Genomic DNA, 22,831 nt, shown 5'->3' with positions numbered 1-22,831 from the left:
CCTCATCTGGCATGCTTGTGGTTTCATGCTGAGAAAGCTGTTACTAATTTTGTTGTGCAAAAATAGACTAACGCCGAAGAAGTACTCTTTTAAAATACATGAGGCAGTTCCTTTTAACATGAGGATGCTACTGGATAGGGGAAACAGGGTAAAATCTTCCTTTGCTCAAATCATCTCAAGAACTGGAATGGCTTCGTGATGTGAATTTAACATTGATGCAAATTTCTAGTTACTTCTGGAAACAGAAGATATAGCTGAAAATAGCTTAAAAAAGAATTCTTGCCACTGAATATCCAGCTTTAATTGTATGACATTTATGTGACTCTTCTAAGAATCACAAGTAACCTATGGGCTAATGAATGTATTTTTAACTCTGACCAGATTTGATTCTCTTGTGTAACTGCTGTTGCTTCCATCTCGTACCTTCTGGGGTGAAGGGAAGGGTTCGGTGCTGCTTTCTACGTAGATGTGTTCCAGAACCACAGTGTGTTAAACAGGGAGCTTGGCAAATTGTAGGATTTAGGCTTATGTTGCCCTCTTTTTGGCTTGATTGCACTCCAATAAGAGTTTTGCTCTTAACTTCAATGATCTCAGTGGTTTTAGGCTTCCTGAGATATAAACAGATCTTGGAGCTTAAAATAAGTGGCTCTCTTCAGAGATGCTGGATATCCTGCTGCTCATGGAAAAATGTTAGAGCTTGGCAAGTCACTTTTAGTTAATGCATTCATTCAAGCATATAATCCTGAAAAGCTTGATTTTTTTTTTTTTTTTGACTTGGTTTTCACAGGAAAAAATGCAGTATGTAAATTGGAGAGTTCAATTTTTCAGGCATGGGGAAGGGAATAGATTGAGAAGCTCTTCAGCATGTTTACAGTATAAACTGTCAAGCCTAGGCCAAAGTCTCTGTCTCCCTAGGAGAACTTGGAGTCCAACTTTAGAACTGGAGATGCGGGCTCGAACTTGTAGTTGGGTTGTGCTGGTTCCTCCTATGTTCTGGTCACCTTGTGGAAGAAGAGGCCGGAGTGCCTCTTTAAGCCCTCTTACACTCAACTTGGAAATACATTCATCAGTGATGAATCCAAACAACTTGCTGCAAAACTTGGTGGGGAAACTTCGCACCAAATATTAAAGAAAGGAGAAGCTTGACAGCCTTGGGGAATCCTATGTATTCTCATAGTTTATCATCTCCATGTTAGAAAAGCTGCCTGTTATTCTTGGGCATTGCATACAGTAGAGCCATGGTTAATATATGAAAGAAGAGAGATTGAAGTCAGATGGGCAGAAAGGGTGGTGTTTATGGTGAACTGGAGAGGAGAAACTTCAAGAGAAGGGAGTTAACTTGAAAATTATAAGATGACAGAAGATATCAGCTAGCTGAAGGGATTGGTGACGATGAAAGGTATGGCCACAGTTACAGGGTGGAGACTTATACGTGGTAGCTGATGTAACTTTTTATTAAAGCTTCATCTAGACTCCATGCAGCCTAACTCCTTTCTCTTCCATCCTTCTCCAGGGAAGGAATCAGAAATAATTTTGCTCTGGGCTTTTAATTTAGGAACAGTGGAAAAAACCTAAACAAGGTGGAAACAGGAACGAGAGAAGAAATGCTTTTTGGGTGGGCTGGTGCTCTCATAGCCGTGCGTTTTTACAAGCAAAACAGAAAACACTGCAGATCTGCTTCCCCGTTCCACACCGGGGAGCCCAGGCTGTAGAAACCTCGTGGCTGGTGTGCTGTGCTTTCCCCCTTCCCCTCACTTGTAGTAGAGGTGATCCATGCGGCTGTGGGCTGGCAGACAGAGTATGCCTCTGCAGTGCTGTCCCACGGGATACCTCTGTGTAGGTGAGCGTCATGTATGGGCTTGCAGGGCTTCTTAGTAACAGCTAAGGTTTTTATTACCTTTCGCTCCCAAGGGCGGAGGGATTAAGATTTACACAATGCCATGGTTCGGAGTGAAGTATGACTTACCTTTCTCATTCAGTTCATTGCCTTTCCACTACGAAGGAAGCCTGGCTTGGCCTGCTGGTTACTGGGAGTAAAGGTCCCAGTTCTGTCTGATCGTGTTTCTTCAGGTTGAGTAACACAGAAGAGTGTGGAAGAGCTGCAAGAAGAATTAGGCAACATTTTTTGTGTTGACAGTATTACTATGGCACAAATCTGGGGTTTAGAGATGGCTGGAAACTGGACTGTGACAGGCAGAAAGCCTTGCCTAGATATCCTGTGTGAAGACTTTTTACAGTGAAACAGCAGTGCCTGTATTGGTGACTCTCTTTTATTTTTTTTTAATTGACGAAACTTCACAGGCTCACCTGAGCTATCAAGTATACCCAGGAATTCACCACTGAACAAAGGGGTGTTGGAGGTGCAGCAAATCAGGCTTTCACGGATTGGATTATCAGGTACCTCTTTACAGTGTATTGGGGACTGGCTGATCCGTGAATAATTTCCTTGGGAGCCAGTGTTTGCTCCACTAATGGTGTCTAACATCTCAAGTAATTACCTGATTTCTACTACTGCTTCAACAGTTTTTTGGGGTTTTTTTTTGTTTTTTTTAGTGCAGGCTATTAAAAAAGAAAAACAAAGTGTCTTGACCCCTGCAGAATAAGCAGTTAGGGGAGAAATTTGTGATGACAACATTGAAAGAATTCAAAAGATAGACATAGAATTCAGGTGCTTATTAATAAAAGATTAAACATTATTATTTTAAAAAATAATAAAAGGAATGCTTTGCATCATTATACATTTAAAGTAAGTACAAAATCAGTTCATATAAAACATTGCGCTTTAGCCAAAGTATTGATTCCACAGTTCTCTGCACTGTATCTGTGGGATGAAACAGGTCTTATAAATAAGTTGTGTGTCAGATCTTAGTTCTGCTTTGAAAAATGGAGCGAGGGCTTTTTTACCACGAGCTAAACACTTGTCGCTTATCCCCTCATTTCTTCCGAGGAGGCTTTTTGCCTGCCGCGTCACTGCCCGTTTCTGCTCCCGTCGCTGCCCGGGCGCTCCCCGCCGGGACAGGCGGTCTTGCCGGCGTCGTTGTCCGTGTTGTTGTTGAGGATGTCATCGCAGTCCATCTGCGCCATCAGGTTGAAGCGCTCGGCCACGCAGTGGGCTGTGAGGCGAGCCTCGGGGTCGTGGTCCCAGCACTCCGTGATGGTGTCGCACAGAAAACGCATTCCCTGAAATCAGAAGGGCTGGAATTAGACCCAAAAGCAGGAGGAAGGGGAGCTGGACGGAAGCTGGTCCAAAGCAAGCGCAGCGTTTTGCTGGGCTTCTGGCAGTTTCCTGCAGAAGCAGTTTTTGGCCAAGCTAAGCCCAGGAGGAAGCTGCATCGGTGAGTTGTGGCAAACGGCAGAGTTTGCACCGTTACTACCACCGCTCCCGTTACGGCAGCGGCCTCGGCTGACGTGGGATCTGCTCCCAAGCATTTCCCACCAGGAAACCTTCCCTGAAAGGCAGTTTGCGATCACTGTGGGACTGTAAAGGAGCCTGAGGGAATTTGGCCCTTCTGTCTCCTATTCACAGCCGCCTCTGTTCAGATCGAGCATCCTAAAATCGGGAGGGAGAGGCAGGTGCCTTGGTCTCTTGGTGTCCAGCCTGTGCCTGGGCTGCTACACCAGGATGGGCGGGCAGGCTGAAGGGCAAGTTTATCAAAATTAAGCTTATTAAATATGACTTGTTGTTTGAGCAGCTCTCTGAAAGGATGAGCAATGCCAAGAATTCATTGTGGTGCGCAGTGGAACAGTTTCCTCACCACAAAATGGTGTCTGCCCTCCTGTGAGATTAGGTACTTTTCAGTGTGCTTCAAAACACATCAAATTCCTCTCAATTGCGATGGCTGCAATTCCCAGCAACAAATTTGTTTTCAGTTGTGTAGTGCTCTGAAAAGGGTCCCAATATTTTAGGCTTAGAAATAAAATGACAGTATTCAGCTGGTATTTTTCCCCCCCTTTTAAGCTAGTAACCCAGATAGCACAAGAAGACGCTGAACCTTTCTTTGACTGTAATTCCTATCATCTGCTATTTTCTTTTACATCATTGTCAAAAAAGGTCACAGCACACTGGGCAGATCATTATTTTAAATAAAGCTTTGTGTTTTTCAGTGGTTTTGTGTATTTTCTTAATTTGCGAGTAAGAGAGCCCCAAAACCTTGCAGGTACCAGTACAAAAGAAAAATGCAAGTCCTATGGAGATGTACCATTGGTGTCTCTGTCCTTTTGCACCTTTCTCAGAACTCCCTTTTCTGCACTCAGGTTTGTTATAGTAAATCTGCCATAATGGCCACAGATTAGAGAGAACAGGATTGTGCGGTAAAACTGACAGATGGTACATTGCAGTGCTCCTTACGTCATTCATTTATTAGCCTAGCTGAAAGGATTTGAGGATAATTAACGTGTAAAAATGAGCTAGCTTAGCTGAAGCTTTTAAAATAAGCCTTTTCTCAAATGGACCATTGCACTGTCATGTTGTGCAATCATTAGATTTTCTGTGCTTATTTTGCCCTGAAATCATGACATTTATTTACAGTTTGCCTTGTAAATAAATATGATGCTCTTTTGAACAGTGCCACTGGAGCATCTTATTTTCTTACACTCACAAAATGGACTTTGTTTGGGTTTTACACTTGGTATCCCAGATTTCCAAAGGGAGCTGGGCGCTGTGTCTGGCCATGGTTTTACGGGTATATTTTTTGCCAGCAGTGTTGACTGAAGCTCCCACTGCTCTTTCCCATCCTGTACCAGCCCTTCGCTTGTGCCAGTACAACAGTCTGTTCAGCTGCTTTGTGAACCAGATCAGGGGATTTACCTGGCCTAAATAACCATGCTTTTTTCCTTTTAATGATGGAGAAGTAAGGAAGAAACAGGGGTTTAGCATATTTTTAAGTTTATCTGGGAGACTTTCAGGATAAACTTCAGCTGTGCAGCCTTGCAAGCAGTTGCCTGGGACTGCTGATGGGCAGCACGCTGGGAAAGGGCCCTGCTTGAGTCGGCTTCCTCGGGGAAATGAATGCATGTGAACCCATGGTCTTAGATGCCTTTGGAAAATCTTAAGCCTTTGCCAAGAGTTGAGGTCCTCGTTTGACGAGAGGGAACCCCATGGCTGGAACATGGAAGCAGCATTTTGAGCTCTGCGTCAAACTTACTTCTGTCGGTGGGAATATCTATGGGTGCTCCTCATTCAGATGAACAATTTGTCTCCCTTTCTTGGTGTCGCCCAACGTTTTCTCCCAAAGGAAGCGGTTGAAACCAGAGGCAGTGTGTGGCTCAAAGAGGTGGATTTCTGTTACTTTCCAGCAGATGGTGCTGCCCTATGCTGCGTGCTAGGGAGACTCATAAAATGCCAGGAAAATAATGTAAAGCCAGGCTTGTAAGGAGATGTTTATTAGATCAGCTAATATTAGCCAAAGGAAAGCTTTCAGGAACACAAGATGGCTTTTCTGTTTCTCTTCCCCAGCGAATATTAGGTGGTCTAATAAAAGTTACTACCTTATAAACCTTGCTTTGTTTACATGTTAGACCAACCCAACTACAGCAACATTATTTCTCAGCGGTAATTGCAGGCAGCCCTTTTTCAGTACAGTAACCACCAGTGCAGTTATACTTAGGCTCTATCGGAGTGTGATTTTTGACAACCCTAGCTTCTGTATACTTTTCCTGTGGTTTCAAAGTTTATCAGTGAACCTGGGAGGTGAATGTCTGAGATGAATACTCAAAGGCTGCAAAAATGTAGCAGCTCCGATTTAAGTTCCAGTGTTTTACTTCACCCCCATAAAGGAAAAAGTCTGGGTGAATTTCAGAAACGAACTCACTGACTGATAAACTCACTGATGGTCTAGGAGAAACTGGAGATTCATTTGATGCTGTTTGCAGCCTCAGTCGCTCAAGTACCATGAGTCTTTGGACAAACATGGTTTTGGGAGGAGATGTTGTAGGGAACGTATGGCCTTCTGAGATCGTGAAGTTATGTGCTTGCTCTTAAACTCTGGCTATAAATGACATCCTCTCAGAGTGGAAGTAATAGCAGGGTTTTTTATGAGCAGGTACTGCAAAATGATCTGCAATGACCGAGCAATAAACCCTGTAAGGCTCTGTGACCCAGCAGACCCAATGTTTTAGGTTGTTTTTCAGATGATCTGAACTGCTGCTGAATGGATGGTGTTTTCTATGAGACACATGGAATTTAAGAAATGCCAAAGTCGGGCAAGGTTTTGAAAAATCACACATTGTGTGTGTTACTCCTTGTGTGCTCAATGCATGGAAGAAAGTACTGGAGCTGGGGGAAGAGACGACTATGTCAGGTGCAGGGAGTAGCCACTCGTGAGAAACGCTTCTGGAACTGGTTGGACTGGCTGCATTTGTGGATGGTTTTAACAAAGTATATTTCATTGTTACTGAAGTATCTCTGTTCTAGAGTGATGGGTTATACTTTCTGTGCTGAAACGTTGTGCTTTCAGGCCCTCTGAGCTGAAGGATGGTAAAAGACTTTTCTGAAAGACTTGAGCATTGCAATTTCCCTACTCTCTGCATCACACACATTTCCCAGTTGTCTTACTTGAGGGAGATGCTTCCCTTCTTGCCTTTCCTTGCAGACATGGAGGTCCTTCCTCCCACGTGCCAGATCCATATCCTCACAGATTAAAGCTTACCTCTAACCTTGAAACCTCCCCAACCAAGTGCACCGAAGACTGAATGCACCTCCCTCCCCACTGTCTGGTTTGTGAGTGGCTGTGTGGGAAGTGGCTGCAGGCGATGTGCAAAGTCCTGCAGGGACCGCGTATTTCCTGAGCCCAGTGGTTTCTGGATAGAACGGTTATGGCAGAAGTAGAATTAGACTCTAGTGACTTGCTATTTGACAAGAATAGCCTATGCTGAAGTGCTCCAAATGGCTGTGTTAAAGCATCCACAAAATAAATGAATACCATCACTTGCTACTCATAACGCTTTCTGTTCGTGGTACTTTATTTATTAATAAATTTTGCTGTACCCCGGCTTTTATAGACTGGGGAAGTAGGTCTAGTGGGGCTTATCTGAGCTCAGCCAGCCAAGATGAACTGGAAGTAGGACCCAGGAGTTCTGCCTGCTTTTGTGTTGATTAGAGCTTTCATAAATTTTTGTGACTCAGATGTTTTGAACTGCGTTTGTATTGAAAATGCAATTTCCAAGTTGGGTCAGTGAAGCTGGACAATGTGGGTTGCGCTTTTCTTAGCTAGCTACTTATTCCTAGCTTACCTGATGTACCAGCCAATTGCTAGGGATCTCGGGGCGCCCTCTGCCATGCAGCACGATGTCTCTCATGGTATCCACGCAGGGCTGCTCCTGGACTTTTGACCCAAAAGGTAGTTCATAATTCTTTACTTCTGCAAGGAAGCAACAGGAGCATTACAGGATGGTTTTCATGCATTTACTGCTCTGGTTTGGTATGGTCCATTGGATGAGAATAAATTTGTATTAATCAGTCTACAAAAATAAACTTATTTGGAAACCTTTTAGAATTTGAGCATAGAAATACAGTGCTGGGTGATAGTGGATTTTCATGAAAAAGTTGTTTTGAGAGATGGGACCAATGGACCATCTCACCACTTCCCTGTACTCAAAAGGCACTACTTGGACTCAGTCTTTAGAAGAAACATATTTCTAGCAGGTAAAACGTGGTATGCAGGTGAGAGGTGGGAGAGGCAATTATGGTACCAACATCCAGATTCCTGGTATGGGCAGGAGTTGGTTTAGATGAGAAATGACCCTTAGAGTAGAGCAACCCCAGGTTGTGGGACGCCAGCAAGAAATTTCATGTTGCAGAAGTGAGAAGCCACTGTGATTTCTGCCAGCTGCATTGTTCCCCACCCCAAGTACCATGATAAATATAATTCTGGTCATAGTTGGAGGTGGTATATTGTGGGCCGGGCTCAGACGCTCAGTTGCTAGCAGGTCACTGGCTTGATTTGAGGGTTTGTGTGCAGAAGGGGCTGTATTTTGGACTTCAAGGAGGATAGCAGTCGAAGTCTGCATCAGGGGTGTTCCTGATGCCCCAAGTAAAATACTGAGGCCCTGAATGATGCCACTGGTGGTGTCTTACTGCAGAGCTCCAAGTACTGGTAGCATTTGGAGTCAGGCCCCCTCATATGTGCTGAACCACAACTCCTTGAAGCACAGCAGTGGCCTTTACAACTCAGGCAGCTGAATTTGTGCGTGAAGATCCCTGGTGGTGGAATAGTCAAGGAAAAGAAGGGACAGGACAGTGAACAGCATTTTCCAAAGCCATTTAAACATGTCAGGACCTTTCCACAGGGAGGGATTTTTGCTTCTGGCTCCCAGTCTCTCTGCCCACTCACAGCAGCAACTTTGGTAAATGCATTGAGAGTGTGATCTCCAGGCCCGCGAGCTTGTGTGTATTTCCGCATGTGAAGCTGTGAGAGGCAGAGCATGTCTATAATGGAGTCTCCAGAACTGCAGAAATGGCTCCCTCTTGTCACTGCTGAGCTGCCTGGGGACCTGGGGGAGCTTTTATCCTGCTGGAAGGAAGAACTGATAGCCCACGTGGAGGCCTGTGCTATCGCAACCAGATTGTTTCCTGGTACCTGAGCTTGGGCTGCAACCTAAGTCCTGTGACATCTGTCTGGAAAGGCTATGGGCAGGTGAAACACCATAAACACACCAGGGGAGGGTCAGCACCGGGACATGAGGGGTCTGGAGCCATTACAAAGGGTATGTGGGATCGTCTGAGCTAGGCAAGGCTCTTGGGCAGCGGGAAGATTTGGGGCAGCTTTCTTGCCAAGGATCAGAGTTTCTTGCAACTCCATGGGCATAGGAAGTAGATGGGGGAAAGAAAAAAGGAAAAAAAAAAAGCAAAAAACAACCAGAGAGCTAAAAAGAGAAGAGAGGAGCGGGCAGAATGACAGGCAGGGGATAACACCAAGATGGTTAATTAAAGGTTTTGTTACACAAGAATTCTGAGGCCAGGATGTGACTACAGGAAGTGACAGGGAATGTGGCATTGCTGGAGGCTGGAGTTTGCGTGTCCCTGTTGCAACGTAAATGCTCTGGCACTGCCTTAAAAAAGTCTTTGTGGCTGAAGAAGGGGGGGAGGTAGGAAGGAAGGAGCCAACTTTGGCTCTTCCTGTTTGCTTTTGTTTGCATCATCAGCAGTTACTTGGATTTAACTTCAAGGCTGGCCCCACTTTGAGCGGGGGCTGGACCAGATGACCCCCCTGAGGTCCCTTCCAACCTCAATTACTCTACAACCAGTGTTAGAATTTGGATCGTTTTAGTGCTGCGGGTGCCAGATTGCAATTGCGCGTGCAAGGCCAAGTGACTGGTGCCTTTCTATGTTTCGTTAGTTAAAACAAACGAACAAAGCCCTTACTCACCTTGGGTGAGTCTGTGTGTCAGGTATTAGTATGTGTGTCCCCCTTGGAGAGACCCTATGTCTGAAATTTTGAAGAGTGGGGAACTTCCCTGGCTATCCTCACTGCTGAGGACTAGGGTCCTGGGCCTCCCAGTGGACTTTCTGGTCTAAATCATGTCACTTTTGGAACAGAGTTCTGGATCTGCATTTGCTGAATTGGATGTAGATTTGCCTGGAAATATGGGATAAAATCCTGGCTTCGCAGAGCTCAACGGGGAAAATCCCTGCAGGCTTCAGAAAAGTTGTGATTTTGCCTGTGAGCTGTTTTCAGTTGCATGTTTTTCCCTCTTGTTCCCATACTCTGCTTTGTAATGTTTTGTTACCAGGAAATACTGAACCCTGGGACAACAACCCCCCCTCGTCCTACAACGGAGAGCCAAAGAGACCTCTCTGAACTGTCCCCACCAGGCTGTCTCACAGGTCTGCAGAAGACCCAGGCCTGGAGGGCCTCTCCGATTTCTGCAGTCCCAGAATGTGAGGTTCCTCTGGGTCTTGTCATTGTGGTGGGAAATGTGGGGGACCACCTGCTCTTGTGACAGGAGAGAGGCCTTTCTACAGGGTGCAGACAGAGCTGATGCCTTTCAGTGGGGCTTCCTGGATCATGAGGCCTCCTTCAATGGCACTTCTCCAGCTGCAGCCAAAAGCAGTGCGGTCCCCTTCCCTGCTCCTCAACCAGGGTGCCAGTTCCCCCTCGTGCTGTGACACATGAGGCCAGTAGCTGGGTGTGCAGTGGCCTTCGGGGGAATCTGCCACTCACCCTTAGCAGCCCTCTAGAGGCAAATCATCCAAAATCAAGTGCTGTGCAAGCTGAGCCCCAGCATCCCAGCAGCGAGGCAGAGCAGAGTCATTGCTGCTTCAGGGGAAGAGAGCGTGAACCACGGAGGATCACAAAGTTGGTTCCCTGTACACAAAGGAAGGGAGCAGAAATGCACAAAATACGGTGCAATGTTCCTACCTCCTACCACTTCACATCTGGAGGCCATTTCCCATAAAACCAGGGCCATGGAGTAGACGTCCATTTGCTTGAAAGACTCCAGATCTTCCAGATTCACTCTGGACTCTAGAACTTCCGGAGCCATGTACCTGGCGGTGCCCACCTGCCCGCAAAGAGGAGAGACATTAGAAGAAACGCCAGGACATGGGACCACATGGGCAAGAACTTTTGCAAGTTGCTGCAGGTGATCAGATGTGAAAAACACTGCTCTATCTGCATCAGTGTGTTCTGGCTGTGGGACTGTCGCCTGGGATTAGATGAATGCTCCCTGTTGGGCTCTAAAGGTGAGATCTCACATGGTCTTCACCAACTGCTTGACTCTCTTGTCCTGAGCAGTTCCCAGCAGCACTGCCTACTGCCCCTGTATGTGGGCCATGGCTCTGTAAGCCATGTGCTGCTCCTATCCCATCTCTTTTAGAGAGTTAAGCCAAGCAAATCTGTGTCTTTTTTGTCACCTCAAACACACCACGGGCTGGAAGGCTCCTGCAGCAGGATGCTGCTCAAGGACTGCACAAGGCATCCGTGTGTCACTTTGAAGGAAATATCATGCTTGCTGTTGCTACTTAACTGCCCTTCAACAGTTAGCATTTATCAAACGGGCCAGTCTCATTTGTGAGGTTTCAGCTTTGCAAGCTGGCTTAGCACATCGGTAGAGTCATGCAGCGAACCCCCCGCTTCACAGAGTGACCCCCCAGCTCCGAAGGGATGCGGCTTCCACCTGACGCCCTGCGTTTGACAGCGCAAGGGTGCGCGTGTCGTTAGTGAAGTGCCGCCTACGGTGTACGATGGACTTGTAGCCTGTGACGAAGGGGTGCGGATTGGGTCATACTTGCCTGCCCGCTATTTGCAAAGTCATCAACCGTCAGGGAAGGGTCGAGGCGTATCGCAATGCCGAAGTCGCAGAGCACGCACTCCTGCTCGTTCTTAACCAGGATGTTGGTACTCTTGATATCCCGGTGGGCGATGGGGATTTTTGGCCTGCCGCAGGCGGTGTAGTCGCTGTGGAGGTGAGCCACCCCGTTGACAAGGGACCCTGCCATTTTTTGTAAGTCCATCCAGCTCAGGACGTGCCTGGACAGGTAGTCCTTGAGGTTGCCCCGGCTGTGGTAGGCAGTGATGAGCCAGTACTCCTTCCGGGGCCCCGATCCCCTGTCCTCGGCTGTGAGGAACTGCAGGACGCCGTCGTGCTTGAGGCTGGCGTCTGTGAAGATCTGGCTCTCATTTTTCCAGGAGGAATATTCCTCGCAGGGGAAGATCTTCACAGCCACCGTCTCGTATTGCCCTGAGCTGGTGTGGTTTAACTTGGCCCTCCAGACCTCGGCAAACTGGCCTTTCCCCACCATTTCGTCCAGTTCGATGGGGAGCAGCTCGGTGTTGTGGTTGATGCTGTTGGCGCAGGTAGAGCTTATGGTGGCCTGATTGTCGTCCGTCATCACCGACAACTTCTCATCGCGCTCGGCGGCCTTCCCTCGGTCTGGCAAAGTCGGGTGCTGTGCGTGCTTCTGGCTCCACGCCTTGGCTCTCTTCCTCTGCTTCTGCGTGCGGCAGAGGTAAAATATCACCGTGATCATCACGGCCACGAGCAGCGGAGGCAGGAGGCTGATGGCAGCCACCGGGATGACCTCTTTGCTCTGCAGCATGGAGTATCCTGCAGGAAGGGAAGCAAATATGAATGTGCTGCTGCAAAGGATCTGCAACATCTTGTTTTGATCACGCGTAGGAGGAAAATATGTGAAGCAGTTAATAAAGTACAGCCATTTGCAGGGACGTAATGCACACTGCACACAAATCCCATCTGAGCAAAGGGTAAGAACTCAGATGTATGCAATTATTTAGAGGGCTGTTCATTTTAGGTCCATTTATCAAGTGAGGATTCAAGACGTTGTCCCGTATTAATTGGGCTGGACGGTGCGTGAGACCCTGCTGGTTGCAGCCAAAGCTGCTCAGCTGCCGTTCGAAGGCTCTATACCGCCAGCAAGCGCTGTTTGTACTCGTGTGGGGTAAGCTGGAGTGGAAATAATGGCGATGAAGGTAAAGCAAAGCTAGAAAATCCATTTTGAATATATCAACAATCTGAGATTGCTTGGGGCTGGGGCTTTGTCGCTCTCCTAAACACGGAGAGTGAGAAGGGACAGCTGAAGGGCTAGAAGAGATGGTGGGTCATGGCAGCATGGAGGACTAGGGAGGTCTCATGCGCGCGGCCGGCAACTAGCACCTTCTCTTGTGCGCATCTCTTCCAAGGGCCCATCCGAAGAGCTACTGAGCACGGCGGTGTCTGAATGCAAACGCCAGAGAAAGCGGGATGCCTTGCACAGTAACTAGTGCGAAGGAGTACAGCTTCACTCATTTGCCAGTATTTATATTTAGTTTTGCATTGTGCTACAACGCTGGCACCCGTCTCTTGCCCAGGAATGGTTGCTTTTATTTTGTTTCTTTTAAGCCCCTATCAGCCTTCAGATCATCGGAGGGGGAAAAAAAACCCAACAACCCTCACACAACATATAATTGTCTGATCCTTTGATGTTTGCAATTCCTGGAATAAACATGCTGACTTCAGTAGAGATATTCAAGTAAAATCTTACTCAGAGGTTTTTCTGCCAAGTATAATAACCCAGGGGAAGAGGGATAAGAATCATTCCATAAGCAAAACTCTTGCTGCTTGACCTCAGTGTGTGCAGATCATAATTCAGGTTCTGGAAAAACAGAGCATTTAGCTATTTTACTTGGCAAATTTCAAAAAATCTGCTGCAGCTAATTTCTGCAAGGCTGTGAAAGCGTTTCTAAAATAGGCATCAAGTTCAAACCACAAGATCAACCTAAACTGATATAAATCAATAACTAACTCAGGAATATGTTTATTTTGGAAAGCTTTAGGCCTGGATATCACCTACTGCTTTAATGGATTTACCCGATGCTTAGGATCACATCTCTGAAACTCTAAAGAAAGAGAGAAAGAGACTTTTTTTTTTTAAGGGAGTTATGTGCATGAGTTCTGCAAACAGTAAGTTAACACAAGTTCAGCAAATTCCTTGGTGAGGATGCCCCTTCCCGATGCAAAACCTTTGATACGGTGGGGTTGTGGAAGGGCTTAGATCTCTCCCATGGAAAATGAATTGGGTTGCTGTTTTCTCTGAAAATAACTGCAGACCTCTAACCCCAAATAGCGTCAAGCGCTGCTGCATGGGTCCTTCCTGGCCAGCGGTCAGGTAGACCTCCGATGCCAAGCTGGGTTGGCCTGGAGAAGACTCTGCGTCATTCACAGTAACCAGCATCTTCTGGATGCATCCGTGCACCTTCTGCACGTCCGCTCCGCTTCCAGGTTGTGTCATGGAGCAAGGGATGCTTCTGCGCATTTAGTAGCATCACTTGTGAGCTCTGAAGACAGTGCCTTGGTGCATTTGTGTAGCTCCTTCAGAGCAACCGCAATTTAAAAACAGGCCTTAGGGCGCCTAAATTAATGGAAAAATTCTGCCTGCCTCATCCATCAGAGCTTATCCGTATTAGTTATTTCTTTGCTCGGAGTTGGTCTATAACATCGAAGGTTACCATAAGTTAACGTTTCAAGTAAAACGCAAAAGATCCCTTAAAGCAGTAGAAAAGGATATAAACAGTTTGTTTGGAGAGGCAAGTGTGGATCTTGCAAAGTTTTCGGCTTGGTTCGTGCAGCGCAGCACTGGTTTAGCCAGCAAGTCAAAGCAGCAGCGATGTAGCTTAAGGCCTGCAATACCCTCGGTCTGATTCGCGGCATTTCGCGTGCTGGTTGGCAATAGGAGCCTGTTTGCGAAAGTATGTGGTGGGGGCGGCATCGCCAATGAGCCAGTTGTCATTTTTGTGTGAAATTACATATCCCAGGATCGGCTTTGGGATTTGACTATCTCTCCCTAGAAGTGCGTGTACCTGTTATGTTTGGCTCTGGAAGCAGCACAGAGCCACCAAACTTAGCATCGTTTGCCTTTATTAAAAGCGGCTTGTTTGTTCTGCGAATTTGCATTTTATGCCTTTCCCCCCTCCTCCCCCCATGTGGTGGGAGACGTTATGCTGCCAACTTGCAGGTTATACTTAGCCTCGTTTTCAGCATTTTGTTGCTCTGTAATTATGGAAAATCAGAGGGATTTTGTTTTGCTTTTCTTATGGGTCAGATTCTGCAAGGCCCGCTTGACTGGCGCTCAGATAAGCCTGGTCCCCTCTGAGTTACGGAGGTTTAAACAAGACCCCAAAGGTTCAGGCTCGAACTAGAAGCTTTTCCAAAGCATACGACCCTCCTGAGGTGCAGAAATCAGCTGCCTCTTAGTTTTCCCTAACGCGGATTTACAGCTCTTGCTGGATCCCTGGCCATCTGCAGAAGTGTCTACACGCGTGCCAAGCTCTGCTCACGTTTACTTAGGTCTACAGCGCCAGTGGGGCTTTGGTCTTCCCCCACCAAAGAAGAACATCACTGCAGAAATGCACTGAGAAGTGCCGGTGGAGGCAGGCCGCCGCAGTGCCCGACACCCCTGGGACCACCACCTCTGCACCCTGCCGTCATGCCCGGACACCGGCGGTCCCTGTGGGGGTGCAGGTTTGCCCCAGCATGGTTTATTTAAAGCTTTCAGAGCAGTGACTCACTCTGGGGTTACCTCAGCTTTTGGGTTTCGATTCGCCTCGTGCCGAAGGGCACGGCCAACTGAAAGATATGGTGGATTTTCCATTTCCTGATGTTTACAGCCCAAGACTGAAGGCATTTCTGGCAGGGGTGGTTTAGCCACAGACAATACTGGGCTCAGTGCAGTGGTAACCGGGTAAAAATTTTAGCTAGTGTTTTTACAGGAGGTCAAAGAAGATGTTGAAACAGTTCTGGCGTGGCATCTGCTACTCCGTTTCTTGGAAGTGCAAGTCCTGCAGCTCCCAATACGAGAGTGATTTGTCATTAGCACCAGGCGCTTCTCCCCGCTTTAAGTGATGTTAATAAGAATACTCACCGTTGGTGTGGTTTTCGAAGATAAGTTTGTCATTGCATTCCTGCTCATCCACGCAGCCACAGATGTAGATGATCCCATCCTCGCTGGGCTGATGGGTCATGATGCAGCGTGAGGTGTTGTAGTTTGGGACCATGAGGTTTTCTATCGGGTGGTGGGGGTTGTGGCAGAGCGTGCTGATCCTGATGCTCTCGTTGTCTTGTCTCCTGTAAGTGCCAAAAGAATCAAGACAGCTTTAGACTAGAGCCTCAGCATGCAGAAAGCCGGCAGCCCTGGGCCTGTCATCCCAATGTCACCTGGATGTCATCTTAAACCTGCGCCAATCGTTAGTTTTTAAGCCGCGTAGTGAATGACTTGTTTGCAGTGGCTCTGGTATAATTCTAATTATACGTGCTTAGAAGAGACTTTGTTAAATCCGTTTATCGCTTCCAAACAGTTAAATTTTTAGCACACATCAATAGTAGGATCTGAGCCAGAGAATCCGAGTGTTTCCAGGAGATATTTCACAGGTTAATAACTGCCCATTGGATCACATAACGCCAATGCTAAGGCTGCGTGCCCTGCATGGGATTTGGAGCAAAATCACTCTTTCCTCAACACCAGCCATTAGGCCAGGTCAGATGTACATGAAATTACTCCCGTAGTATTGTTGCTGTTCCCAATGTGCCGTCATCCACCTGCGGTCCTTAGTGAAGCCTCCAAAGCAAGGATTGCCTCTTTCTTCCTAGTGCAATCTCTCCACTGTGACGCAAGTCTTCAGCAGTAGCACCTCTGCCTCAGCAGCTGCTGAGATCTCTGCTGCCCAAAACCCATCATCAGTTCGCGAGAGAGCCGGTGGATGTGTTGATAGAAATCTTGCTTGCAGAAGATGGCTTGGCCATGTGCTGTCGTTCTGCTCCTCCGGGCCGGCGTTGCTGAGATGGAGCTGATGAGCGTGCTGTGGTTTTCTGGGCTCTCGCAGCCCGGTGGCCGAGTTCCCGGCTTAATTGCTAGGTTTCGCGTGCTGTCCTTGGATGACCACTTGCGCCTGCCTCTGTAACCTGAAGGAGCAGAGTGCTTGTGTAGCTAGTCGGGACTATTTCTAGAAATGTCGTGACCTTTAGAGTTGCAAAATTGTGCCATGAAGTTTATATGACTTCTGAAGGCGTAGGAACCACAGGCTGTGTTCGTGTTTATACAACGGCTTCAGTTACTGAGCAGCTACTGCGTGAAACCTGCCTTGTTTTACCTGATGAGGTCTTGCTGGAGCTAAAGGTAGATACCAAGGTGGACGAACCAGAAACCTCCTGGTGGCCTGGGACAGGAGCTGAATGGCGGAGTGAGGACATGGGGAGGGGACAGCCGCGGCCATGACATGCTGCTGTGTTTTGCCGGAGGAGAAAGCCGCAGGAGCTGTGTCCTCCAGCGACTCTCCAGTGATGAACCGTGCAGGAGCTTGCGTGGTGCACGCCTGGTGGGTCCACCCTAGGGCCAGGGTGGAGGCCAAGCACCAAGCAGCGCCCGCAGCCTCTGGGCATGGGGCAGAGGATCTCCCCACACTGGGGGATTGCCCGAGAGCCAGGATGCAAAGGCAACAAGCCCTCGTTTCTCCTTATTTCCATCTAGACAATTAAGAGGAAAGTAAAAGCTTAATTGCCTCAAGTTTCTAGGGAATTTTCAAAAAGAAAAGCAAAATCTGGCCTTTTTTTTGGTCACTTTGTATTTCTTTAGCTCTGTGCAATGTCCCTCACCTTCAAGACTGGTCACAACACCAGCCCATGGAGACCTAGACATCTCTCCCAAAGGCTGAAAGATGGGAACTGCGGGGGGGGGTAACGATTTTGCAAGAGATTTTTCCCTTGCTGGAGTTAAGATGCAAAATGTTCAAAACCATGTGTTGCATTTAACTGCTCACAACTGTTCGGGTAGCACAATGAGAGTGAAAAAAATATTCCAAGGCCTAATCCTGAAAAGTCATGTCCACGACACTCCAGTTACTCACAAAAGCAAGCCTCGGAGCACTGGGTCTCAACCCATAATGCCAATGTCCTGCAAGGTTTTTTAACCGCCAGCGTTCGAGTGAGGTCCTTTTCACACACCACAAATTTTACTCTGCAGCAAATAGGTAGGGCGCCCATGAAAACCATGGAAAACTGTGGTGCACACAGCAAAAGGAAGGGTTTGGCCTTTGGTTTGTGGTTTGACTCCTCTGCTGATATCGAGCGGGCAGAGGGGGCACGTGGGGCTGAAGGCTAAACCGAGGCGAGGTGCAGAGCATAGGTTATCTTCAGTCGTGTGGTATAGGGCCGGCAGCATTCGGTCTCGGCTTTTGTTTGTAACGAGATAAGTCCAAATTAGAATCAGGCTGCTGAGAGTTTTTTTTTCCCTTTTACCCCACCACGAATCTGGAAAAATTCAGATTTCTGTCCGAACCCCGCGGCTTGAGTTCATCTCTGCCCGTCGTTTCAAGCTTGTGTAGCACTATAAGCGTCCACCAGCATTGGCAGTGCGGACAAGGAGGTGATGAGGATGAGACCCAACTGGGCAGAGCAAACGCGCATGGAAACCACCGTCCTGCTGCAGTGCCTCGTAGCTGGGTCCCGAGCCGGGATGCCTCCTGCGCCGCGGGAGCAGCCCCGCGTGCCCTCGCAGGGTCGGCGGCTAATTAGGAGCCGGTAACGAGGCGGGAGCAGCCGCGATCGCCAGGATTTGACCTTCGTTTCTTCCGGCGAGCACCAAGGGTGGTGGCAGGGAGCAAGGGACGCGTCTCCTCCGAGCTCTCGCGCTTTCCAAACGGCCGCGGTCAGCGAATGAGTTTGAAAGGAGACGGAAACCCAACCCGAGCCGGTCCCAGCTGCAGCGGTCGTGCCGTAATCTCCAACGAAAACAGCCGCAACCAGGCTCATAACGTTGCAAAGTGGGGGAATTTGGGAGAGCGGGGTTTTTTTGTTTGGGTTTGGTGTTTTTTGGTGTTTTTTCTTTTTTGTTTTGTTTTTTTGTTGTCGTTCTTTTTTGCTTTTGGCCCATAACGCAGCAATTACGTTGAGGCAGAATCCTGAAAACGGCCAGCGTGGCTTTGCCCCTAATGAGCAGGTTGAGATAACGCCTAGGGATAAGTGCCGAGCTGGTTTTCCCTTCGGCAGCCAAATTAAAAGGGACAGAGGGGAAAAGTCCCTTTGGGTAGACCCCACCTGGACGTTGTCTTTTGGTTTTGCTCGTGGGGAGCAAAAAGCGAGGGGAGGGAGTCTTCTGGGCCGAGTGAGACGCTGCACGTTTGGCCCGAAGCGCAAGATGGTGTTGCCGTGAAGCATCCGTGCGTGCGGATACGTCCGTACGTGCGCGTACGCTGCAAATGCCTCGCTGAGATTTAACCGCCCGCTGCCGCCGGCCGGTTCGCTGCCAAAGCTGCCTATAGCTTGCTTTAAAAGCTTGCAATAAGGCTCTGAGGACCTGGGGGACGGGCTGGTTTTGCCCCGTGGATTCAGCTCGTGAAGCTACACCCGGCGGTTTTACACGAGCGAGGCAGGCTCAGCACAAAGCCGTGGCGCTTTGCGTCGGACGTTTCAATGGAGTTTCTTTAGGGAAAAAACCACCCCAACCCAGTATTAATTATAGGCAAATCATTTTGCTGCAAATTGCACCTGAAGCGGAGCGAACGTGGGATGCAGGGAGGGGAAGGGAAAGGGCGGGGGATGCGCGCGGGGCCGCGGCTTACCAGATGGCCACGCAGATCTCGTAGGGGCTCTCGCAGTAGGAGTTGAGGTTGCAGTTGCTGTAGCAGACCCGCTCCTCGCAGGCCGGCGCCGTCGCGTCGCACCATTTGCACAGGTTGGTCTTCAGGCTGCGGCGCGCCCCGGCGCACCAGGCTGCGGGCGGAAGGGACGCGGAGAGGGTCAGGCTCCCCCGCTCCCCTCTCCTCCTCCGAACGCGCCCGCGGGGGGGAAGCGCAACCCGCCGCCTCGAGGGCTTTGCAAGATCGGTGGGAAAAGGAGCCTGACCTGCTGCTCCCTGTACGCGCGTTCGTTTACGGGTTTCCCTCGCTCGGTGGTTCGGTCAAACGTGCTTTAGATGACGCCAGGGTTTGCACAGAGCAGACGAGGCTGCGTCAGCCCCGAGGCAACGGACCCCACCGGACGGGACCTTCGCCGCGGTCGCGGAGAGCCGCGGTCTCCCCTCGCGCTGGCAGCGCTGCCGGCTGTCGCGGCAGCGTTTCTTTCTTCCCGCGTGACCTGGCCCTCGCGCCGCGCGTCCCGAATGCGCAGGGCGCCCCAAACCGGGGGCCGCCACGCGACCGACGACGTTGTTCCCTCCTCTTCCCCGGGGGAAGCAAAACGCCGGCGCGGGGATGCGCCGCCCGCGGTGGCCTCCTCGCTCTCCCGCCCCGCCGCCGGCTCCAGCCCCAGCAGGGAAATCCGCTGGGAAATATGCCGTGCCTGGTTGTGCTGTGCGTATCTCACGAGGATAAAGTTAGAGCTGTTTCTATACCGAGGGCGAATGAGCTGTTCTGAGTTAGGGAATAAATCCCAGCCAAATTTAAACTTCCTGCTGTAAGGCTGCTGTTTTGCCTTTAAAAAAAAAAGAAAAAGGACAAACAAAACGGCTAAGGGGCTTCTATATGTTTGCCAAGTTTTAATCCGATTTAATAAATACGCCTAAGAGCGCCCATGCAGGAATCTGAATTAAAGCAGCTGGCTCCTCGAAGGTGCCGGTCGTCTTTAATTCCCGCCGGCTTTAGCGCCTGCCGTGGCTTCGCAAGGCGGCCGCGCGCCCTGCACGCTCCCGCGCCCGGCTGAAACGCCCGCTCCGGCTCGCTGGGCCGCGACAGCGATCGGAGCCACCTCCCTCGCCGTCAAGCAGCAGGGAGCAAAAGTGCGGGGCTCCGAGCGCGAGGCCGGGGCAGCGCGGGCGCGCAGCTGCAGGCGCCCTGCTCTGAGGCCCCGCTCCTTCCCGTTCGCCTTTCGGCGCTCCCGAAGCACCCGTGGCGGAGCCGTTTCCCAAAGCCGAGCCCTGCTCGCCCCGCGCCGGCGGCTGGCTCCGCGCCCGCCGCGTCCCCGCCGCGCCTCCCGCCCTGCAGCGTTCGGCACCCACGGGCAACGATCGAATGGCAGGTTTTGACCCCAAACGGGGGCCTAAAACCAGCCGTCCCTATAGCGAGCCTGCTCGGCTCAAGGGGCTTGTCCTGCCGGCGAAGCACGATGGCAAAGCACCCAGGGAACAGGGTATTTGGGGCTGGATTTCCCCGGAAAGCTCACTTCTGGGTGTCTGAGCACAGGGACCAGAGGTGCGGTGTGCTCTGCAGCCTCTTCTTTCCGAGCACTGCAATGTGCTATAGGGACCTGGAGACGTTCTACAGGGTCCCTGCGACATGCCATAGGGTCCCAGCAACATGTTCTAGGGCCCCGCAATGTGCTATAGGGTCTCTGTGATATGCTATAGGGTCTCAGCGATGTGCTATAGGGTCCCGGCAACGTGCTATAGGGTCCCAGCAATGTGCTACAGGGCCTTGCAACATGCTATAAGGTCCCATGATGTGCTATAGGGTCCCTGCGACATGCCATAGGGTCCCAGCAACATGCTCTGGGGCCCCGCAATGTGCTATAAGATCCTGTGATGTGCTATAGGGTCTCTGTGACATGCTATAGGGTCTCAGCAACATGCTATAGGGTTCTGCGACATGCTATAAGATCCTGTGACGTGCTATAGGGTCCCAGCGATGCGCTATAGTGCCCCAGCGACGCGCCAGCTGGAGGGAGGGCCTTTCTGGTGGGCGCGTCGTTTAATGCCGCAGCGGGGGACCCCGAACGCTGAGGCGCATTTTGGACGTCCGCCCAAAGAGCGGGGCGGCCCGGACGTCCTCCGCCGGACCCACGCCAGGCGGCCTGACGAGGTGCAGTCTCTCCCCGCGCTCGCTTAACGCCCTTCCTGGCCGAGGCCTGCCGGGCTGGAGGTTTTCCGGCACCAGCCGGGCTGCGTTTCGGGGCAGGGGGCGCGGGGCCGTAGCTGCGGCGGAGGCTCCCGCGTGCTCCTCGTCCCCGCGGCTTTCTCTGCCGCTGCGGGCAAGCGGGCAGGGCCCCCGCAGCTGCCGGCACGCCGCGCATTTAACTCCTCTGGGATTTTAACTGCTCCGCTTCCCAACGCGGGGCCTGCGGTCGGCTCCGACGGCACCGCGGGCGCTGCAACGAGGAGGTTTTAGGTTTTTTTCTTTAAATGACCCATATGAGGCTTAAAAGCACCCAGCAAGGACCTCACTGCGGCGTGCCGGGTGCCGGGAGCCACGCAGGCAAGGAGGCGGCCAAGCATCCCACGACCTGCCACGAAATGGTCCCGGTTCCAGGGGCTGCTCCGGCCCTGCTGAAGCAAACGGGGATCCTGTGGGTGACCTGAACAGACCCACCGGCCCAACTCCCTCCAAGGGTTAGCACCCGAAACCGTGACCCTGGCTGGGATTCGGGGTTCCCACGCCCAAAGCGCAGCTTTCCCACAGTGCTGTGCCAGGGCAGGACTTGCGGGCCTCAAACTTCAAAGAAAAAAAAAATTATATATATTATTTATATATATATATATTTTTATATATTATATATAAATTTTATATATATATATATATATATATATATAAAAATAACGTCACCATGGTGCTGGTGCGCAGGGAGGGGGGCTCGGCTCGGCGGTCATGCGCTGCGGCGCGAAGGAGCTGGCGCAGGCTAAAGAGTTAAACACGGAAACGCGCTCCAGAAATACAGCGGTAAGCGGACAAAATTCTTTAGAGACAAATTGTTCTGAACTAGTTCAGACTGTGACTCTGTTATCTGCTCTGGAGGAAAGGTCGGAGCGGGACTATCTATTTTTCTTTCCCCTTCTGATTCTCCTGGTAAGTCAGAGAGGAGCGTGCAAAGCCCACCGAAAGCTCCCTCCGAACCGTGTGTCCTTGAGCCATTAGCTCTAGGTACAATTTAGCTGCCACATCACTCATCTTGGCCCTGATTAGACCCAGATGAACACTTTCAATATTAATACTCAGATGATTTAATAAAGCTGCACGAGCAGTAAAAGTAACAATACACTTCCATAAAGGGGTTCCAGATGTTGCCAAGGCAAACGCTAAACATCAAAATACAAACTTCAAAAAAAAAAAAAAAGAAAGGAAAAAAAAAAGAGCTGGATAAGCAAAACTTGGAACAAACTCTCAACTAATTAAATGTGGGCTGAGTAGTCCAAAAATAAATTGAAGCCATAAGGATGCGATGGGAGCCAATAAATAGTACGGCTGGTCAAAGTTATCGTGAAACGGCGGTCGGAGAGACGGCTTGAAGTCGCCGATAGGTGGGTTCACGTTGAGCTTGGCGTCTCCTCACCGGGAAGGCTTGTTGCCCTGCGCCGGCAGGAGCGGCAGGGCTCAGAGCACCACCGGGGGCGTCGGGGTGGTTCTCGGGGTCCCTCCGGCCCGGCGTTGCCCCCCGGGGCGCCCTTTGCCGTGCCTTCGCCCTCTGCCCCCCTGAATGT

General features: G+C 50.0%; 1 protein-coding gene across 2 annotated transcripts in view; it reads right to left on the bottom strand.

Moving 5' to 3' along the window:
* Positions 1 to 2,658: 2,658 nt before the first annotated feature.
* Positions 2,659 to 22,831, bottom strand: part of LOC106498480 (TGF-beta receptor type-2-like) — a 33,064-nt gene continuing 12,891 nt past the window's right edge. Inside the window, exons 2-7 of one of the 2 annotated variants that reach the window (XM_013959729.2) lie at positions 19,047 to 19,197; positions 15,356 to 15,558; positions 11,231 to 12,045; positions 10,359 to 10,500; positions 7,231 to 7,358; positions 2,659 to 3,180 (exon numbers count right to left, since the gene is read on the bottom strand). In XM_013959729.2, coding sequence (XP_013815183.2) covers positions 2,968 to 3,180; positions 7,231 to 7,358; positions 10,359 to 10,500; positions 11,231 to 12,045; positions 15,356 to 15,558; positions 19,047 to 19,197 — 1,652 coding nt within the window. In that variant the 3' untranslated portion in view covers positions 2,659 to 2,967. The remainder of the gene's footprint in view (positions 3,181 to 7,230; positions 7,359 to 10,358; positions 10,501 to 11,230; positions 12,046 to 15,355; positions 15,559 to 19,046; positions 19,198 to 22,831) is intronic. The other variant, XM_013959728.2, reaches the window with a different exon arrangement.

This window comes from Apteryx mantelli, chromosome 6 (assembly GCF_036417845.1).
Source record: "Apteryx mantelli isolate bAptMan1 chromosome 6, bAptMan1.hap1, whole genome shotgun sequence".
Taxonomy (NCBI): Eukaryota; Metazoa; Chordata; class Aves; order Apterygiformes; family Apterygidae; genus Apteryx; species Apteryx mantelli.
Note: the sequence above shows the minus strand (reverse complement) of the source record. Positions and strands in the feature narration are given on the sequence as shown.